This window comes from Penaeus vannamei, chromosome 30 (genome assembly GCF_042767895.1).
Source record: "Penaeus vannamei isolate JL-2024 chromosome 30, ASM4276789v1, whole genome shotgun sequence".
Classification (NCBI taxonomy): Eukaryota; Metazoa; Arthropoda; class Malacostraca; order Decapoda; family Penaeidae; genus Penaeus; species Penaeus vannamei.
In genome coordinates this window covers 22155291-22162790 of record NC_091578.1, presented here as the reverse complement: position 1 = coordinate 22162790, position 7500 = coordinate 22155291, and the positions used below count along the sequence as shown (strand labels likewise).

At 38.9% G+C, this 7500-nt stretch overlaps 1 protein-coding gene across 1 annotated transcript in view; it reads right to left on the bottom strand.

Moving 5' to 3' along the window:
• Nucleotides 1-839: 839 nt before the first annotated feature.
• LOC113808527 (patatin-like phospholipase domain-containing protein 4) overlaps nt 840-7500 on the bottom strand; it is a 28507-nt gene continuing 21846 nt past the window's right edge. The window contains exon 4 of the mRNA XM_027359952.2: nt 840-2577. Coding sequence (XP_027215753.1) covers nt 1815-2577 — 763 coding nt within the window. The 3' untranslated portion in view covers nt 840-1814. The remainder of the gene's footprint in view (nt 2578-7500) is intronic.

The window sequence follows — 7500 nt, the reverse complement described above, 5'->3', positions numbered from 1 at the left end:
AATTAATAATTATTCCATCTCCTCACTCAAGCAAAGCAATTTCTTCAAATTCAATCAGTATATTAGTGTTTGTCAACTAGCATTCATATATAGAAAGTTAGCCATTGCGTACACATTTTCCCATTCCACTTAAACCATAAATCTAAAGCATGTTAACTATATCAACTTCAATTCTAAATATCATAGAAAGATAATCTGTTGTAATAAACACCCACTGCCATTTATGTAATGAGTAATGATCATAAAGAAAAATATGAAAGAGAGCTATACATTTCTTTTTCTTTTTTTGTATAATAAACCAAAAAAAAGGTGGTCAGAGAATACCAATGAAAGATCATCATAAAGATAATCGTAATCAACAAGGGAATATTTGTTTTATTTCATAAATTACTTGCAAGTAACCCTTTTTTTTTAATACAGTTGGATATGAAAGTTGATTTTGATCTTAAAAGTATATATTTCATCTCAAAAACAGTATAAATATCAACAGTAACATAATTTCACAATCATTCTAGAAATGGCACATTACCAAGGGAATTCTTACAAAACAAAGTACAGTTGTATAGCTGGCATTATTTATACAATGAAAATGTTCCTTAATCTATATGACTGTTATTGTCTATATAATAAAGATGTTCCTTAATCTGTATTACTGTTATTGTCTATATAATGAAGTCCCTTAATCTGTTTGACTGTTTTTGTCTATATAATGAAGATGTTTCTTAATCTGTATAACTGTTATTGTCTATATAATGAAAATTTTCCTTAATCTAACAAAAAAAAAATTGTTTCTTGAATCTGTCAGTCCATGTCCTTGTGTTTGATCTTTTGCGTGTGTGTGTGTGTGTGTGTGTGTGTGTGTGTGTGTGTGTGTGTGTGTGTGTGTGTGTGTGTGTGTGTGTGTGTGTGTGTGTGTATGTGTGTCTGTATGTGTGTCTGTATGTGTGTGTATGTGTGTATATGTGTGTGTATATGTGTGTGTATATGTGTGTGTATATGTGTGTGTATATGTGTGTGTATATGTGTGTGTATATGTGTGTGTATATGTGTGTGTATATGTGTGTGTATATGTGTGTGTATATGTGTGTGTATATGTGTGTGTATATGTGTGTGTATATGTGTGTGTATATGTGTGTGTATATGTGTGTGTATATGTGTGTGTATATGTGTGTGTATATGTGTGTGTATATGTGTGTGTATATGTGTGTGTATATGTGTGTGTATATGTGTGTGTATATGTGTTATGTGTGTGTATATGTGTGTGTATATGTGTGTGTATATGTGTGTGTATATGTGTGTGTATATGTGTGTGTATATGTGTGTGTATATGTGTGTGTATATGTGTGTGTATATGTGTGTGTATATGTGTGTGTATATGTGTGTGTGCATGTATGTGTGTGTGTGTGTGTGTGTGCGTGCGCACGTGCAAACGCGCGCATGTATGTGTATGTGTGCATGCACTTGTGCATACACACATGAATGTGCACGTGTGCATGTGCATGTGTGTATCTTCATAATTGTGCAAGTACATGTGCATGGGTGTGCATAACAATACTCTATAAAACCTGGGTTATTTTCAGATCTTAATGATAAAATTTCCTTAACACAGATAATACAATATAATACTTATATTTTAGAGTAAATATGCAAAATACTTTTAAAAAACTCAATCCTTAGATTGCCGTCTAGGTTATTAATATCATTGTCCATACAAATTAAAATGCAAAAGTAGACACCAACACCCATTCCATCACTGCCCTCAGCCATGCTATATAAACATTCATCTCTTTCACACTGAACACAAGCATTTAAGCTCATGCAGACAAAGGGCCTGTCTTTTGACTTGTTTTTGCTTTTAGAAAGGAGTAAGCATCCCAGTAGCCCTCCTGATAGACATCTTCTAAGATTTCAATGGGAGGAGGCTTTAGGGACTGTACAAACCTAAGGATGTTGGTGGCATTTACGGCCACCGTCTCATTAGCAATGGTCAGGTAAGGGGAGTTTTGCTTCTTGGTCCTGGGGCAGATGTCAATCTTCCCCTCAAATGGGCCAATGGATATGCATGGCTGGCATGGGATTGGGAGGTTGTTGGTGAAGCCTCCATCCATGTACCTCTCTCCACGAAATGAAGGGAACCGAAAGCCAGAGAAGATGGGGATAAAACAAGAGCAGAGGAGGCACTGGATCAACTCCTCTCGTGAAGTCCAGTTTGAGATTATGACATTCTGGCCATCCTTGATTCTTGTGAGTGAGACAAAGAGTCTGTTGTTAGCCCGCAGGTGGGCATCAGGGGGCAGGGCTTCAAATCCCTGGTTGAGATAATCAGAAACATTGAACTTGGGACTGAAGGGGCCCAGTTTCCACCTCTGGGCTTCCTTGGCTGTCTCCAAGAAGTTGCCCTTCACAAAGTCAAGAGGGACATCACACACTACACACGCTGCCAAAAGGGAGCCAGCCGATGCGCCAGAAACCTTTGCTGTCTGCAGCAACCGAGGCCATTGCTTCTGCAGGCACTGCAAGGCACCAACCTCATACAAAGCCAGGAACCCTGATCCAGATAGGGCCACGCTTACTTCCCTAGAATACATTGCAAACACAATTCAGCTATACAAAATGTAATGATGCAAATATCACAGAAATTCTAAACAAAATTAAAAAGATACATAGACTTTTGATTAGATATATAATATACTTATGCATATAAATATATAACTGTAAAAGTAGAGAATTAAAGAAATAAAAGAATCCTGACAAACACTGACATGTTCATATGCAGTATGTTGTTTTCAACTCTCACAAACAACAATAATAATAAATAAAATAAATAAAGGGTTAACTGTCTACATATCTACAATCTCTCACTTCACAAAGCAAATGTTTTTAGTATCAATTCCTCCAGAATAACCATGTAACATTTTTCAAATGAATACAAAAAACAAAGTCTTGTTCAATTACTTCTCAGCTTTGATTTCATTCTTTGTAAGTAACGCCATGTATCTCTGTAACCTTGAGCATGGTACTGGTTGAGGATATGGGGTTCAGGGGGCATCAGGGATTGGTACAAGCGCAATGTGTTGCTATAGGACATATTGACTGTGTGGTTGGCCCAGCTCACCTTCCTGCGTGTTGGTTCTTCATCTGGGCATATGTCTGCATCACCCGCGTAGGGACTGATGGTAAGAGCCTCTTTGCTGACCACAGGTTGCCTATTGCTGTATCCCCCATCAATGAACCATTCTCCACGTAGGGTGGGTGGAACCATCCCTGATGCCCCCAGGATGTAGCAAGCACATCTTAGTGTTTGAACAAGGTCTTCACGCGAATCCCACTCAGATATAATCACATTAGACATGTCACGGACTCTTGTCAGTGACACAAAGAGCCGCCCATTGGCCCTCAGGTGGGCATCAGGAGGTAACAGTTCAATGCCTGCCCTAAGGTAATCCTCAAACTTGAACCCAGGACTGAAAGGCCCCATTGCCCATTTTCTGGACTCAACAGCTGCATTCAGGAACTGATATCTCACATCATCAATAGGTACCTGACAGATAAGTGCTGAGCCAATCAGGGCTCCCGCAGATGCTCCCGAAATAAGAGTCTCCTTCAGGACATGGGGACAGACAGTCAACAAGCATTTGATCGCACCTAACAGGTATAATGCTAGGAAGCCACAGCCAGCCAGAGACACGTTCTTAATCCTAGGAGGTAGAAAGTCCTCTCATTAACAGTTTTGGCATGACACTGAAAAGAGAAGGGGTTGAGGGAAGGAGGCCTGACTCGAGTGAAAGGGGAGGGGGGGGGGGGGTTATAGAAAAGAGAATCTGAGTCTAAAGAGGATTCTGATTTTAAAATATGTACTTTCAAATATCTTCAGTCACTAAACCTAGCTACCCAAAAATGACAACTGTCATGTAACCTGTTGATGCTAGGAAGAGTATGTATTTATGTACATGCTCTTTCCATTGTGATCTTTGTTTATTATCTTTATCAAAACAAAGATGGCTTCAGAAGTGCTAGTCCTCAAGGCTTCAATCACTAAGGGGTCATCCATAATTTTCATCATTGTCATGTGTGTACAAACCATACCCAGGGGAGAGGGAGTTAAGACCAGGCATACAATCTTTTTAATGTAAAAAAGGATGATCCAACAATGGGTAAATCAGTGGCCACCATGTTTCAAATTTCACACCATGCCAGTGTTGTTATCAGGGCTGGCCACTTACAGCCCTGAGTATGATAATAATGAGATTCCCTGTTTCTTGTTTATTGCACTGTATAAAACAATATACAATACATTATCTAGCCAATATTGTGCCAATATTTTAACAATATTCAACAACATAAAATGCACCTGCATCTCTTTATAGAAAATGTATTAGATGTATAACTTGAAATAATGTAACATTGAACCTGTAAACTTGATTTATCTAAAAATTTTATGTTTATCTGATCATTGGAAAATTTTTCTATATTTCTTTTAACACTTCATTTACATCAAACCATCTATAGTAAAAAAGAAAAAAATACAGCCTAGGGAGAAAAATTCTGTAGGCTCTTTGTATTATCCTGTCATCAATCTTTTGATTTTCATACAGTGAAAGAGTAATATAACAAGACATGGTCTTATTTTGAATTCATTTATTTTTCTTAGAATCACAAAATAAGAATCCGCATATAGATAGAGAGATCTTAATGCATCATTTTTCGTCCTCTATCATACACTTTTAGAGGGGGGAGGGTGTCACTCAAAAGTCTGTGCTTTATAGGCTTGTGATAATGATGAAAATTATGGATGACCACTAAGCATACCTGACTTTTATCTGTTGAGAATATTTCTCGATTATTTTGTGGGGAAAAGAAACTAATATTGTTAATAGAATAATCATAATAATGTCAATTTTAAAAATAATAACATTAATAACAATGATAATATCAAAAATAAATACTTTCTACTCTGGAAATTCAAAGAATATGGTATACATTGGAGCCCAGCAAGTGACTCCTTGGTAACTCTATACTTTTGAAGCTGCCTAAATGTAAACAAAATCTGAAAAAACAAAACTAAAGTGGACAGCACATATATCCAGTAAAAATGGGTTAAAGACCAAGACAAAAAATAAATAAATAATTTTGAAATCTGAGAAAATACATACTAGTTTATACAAATAAATATTTATCTACCGTTAAAAGATGAACACCATTTCTAAAAAAGACTCAACCACATTCATATAGTCTTTGGTAGTCTATATTCATCATGTAAATTTTGGGTAATTGCTAGGAGGTATGACACAAGTACTCTATCAAAACCTAATTCATATTGATGAATATCCTATGGGATTCTGTGGAATATCCTATAAAATGCTATTAAATGTATTGAAACCGACTCTAAAGAATTAGATTAATAGAATGTACACCTACATGCAAGTCAAACATGCATACAATTATGGACAAGATCACACCTATAAGAATATAAGCCTGCAAGTGCATGCCTATACATACACAAACATAATACAATACACACACACACACACACACACACACACACACACACACACACACACACACACACACACACACACACACACACACTACACGCTCCTCACACTACACGCCCCTCACACTACACGCCCCTCACACTACACGCCCCTCACACTACACGCCCCTCACACTACACGCCCCTCACACTACACGCCCCTCACACTACACGCCCCTCACACTACACGCCCCTCACACTACACGCCCCTCACACTACACGCCCCTCACACTACACGCCCCTCACACTACACGCCCCTCACACTACACGCCCCTCACACTACACGCCCCTCACACTACACGCCCCTCACACTACACGCCCCTCACACTACACGCCCCTCACACTACACGCCCCTCACACTACACGCCCCTCACACTACACGCCCCTCACACTACACGCCCCTCACACTACACGCCCCTCACACTACACGCCCCTCACACTACACGCCCCTCACACTACACGCCCCTCATACTACACGCCCCTCACACTACACGCCCCTCACACTACACGCCCCTCACACTACACGCTCCTCCACATCCACAAAGGCAGATCTGGGATGCTTCAAAATTAAAGGGGGGATGGGGTAAATATGTAGTAAGAAGGTGCCAAGTACCAAAGGTATGAGACCATAAGCTGTGGGAGGGGATGGATCTATATCACACAAAGGTCTTTTCAAAGCATTCTGGAGCTAACTTTGGCACTTTTACATTGATTAATACTGCTCTCATAGTTTCATCAAGGATATGCAGAATAGTGAAAAATTTACAGAATGTCATATGCATATGTAATTGCAGCTAACATTTTATTTCTAATTTTAGCACAACCAATTTCATGCTGTTGTGGTCACAAATTACTCCATGTATATATTGTATATTATTCTATTATTGGGGAGCACAATACACCATCCCCCTACACACACTCACACACACACTCACACACTTACACACACTCGCTCACACTCGCTCACACTCGCACACACTCGCAACACACTCCCATACACTCCTACACACTCGCTCTCACTCGCTCACACTCGCTCACACTCGCTCACACTCCCACACATCACACATCACACATCACACTCACACTCACACTCACACTCACACTCACACTCTCTTTCTCCCTCTCTTTCTCCCTCTCTTTCTTCCTCTCTCTCACTCTCCCTCCCTTCCTGTCTTTCTTTCTTTCTTTCTCTATCCCTTTCTTTCTTTATTCCTTTCTCTCTTCCTTCTTTCCTTTCTTTCTTTCTTCCTTTCTTTCTTTCTTTCTTCCTTCCTTTCTTCCACCTTCCCTTTCCTACCTTCCTTCCTCCCTTCCTTCCTCCCCTCCAGCCTCCCTTTCTTCCTTCCTTCCTTCTACCCTACCTTCCTACTTTTCTCCTCCCTTCCTTCCTTTATACATACATATATACATATACCTCCCTATCTACCAACCTACATACATACTAACCTCTTACCTACCTACCTTAACAAACATACATACCAACTTACCTATAAAATATTATACTATATAGAGGTATTACTAGAGGTATTACTTTCAACTATCAACAAAACTAAAAACCAAACATATGTCTCAAACGTAACCTCCTCCCAATCATTCATTCACAAAAACAAGCACACAACAATATGAAACACTAAAGATAACACAAACAGATAAAACAACACATTCCTTCTCCAGAGCCCTCATATCAGTTTTCCATGAGGCAGGGTAATGGGTTACAGTTGTGATAACATCTATGATCACAAGAGATCTATGCCCACGATCTGTTAGGGATTTCGAAATGAGATAATAATATCCCTACTGTTGAGTTCTGTCAATCTCTGTCCTTTCCTTACAGGTTAAAAGAAAATAATCATAATTGGAAAATAACTGTATATTTTTCTCAAGTATCTGTTATCTGCAGCATTGCCTACAGTAAATGTGTACTGTTTCTTTCCTTTGGGAAATGTTCTGTTAATGAACAAGTCTTC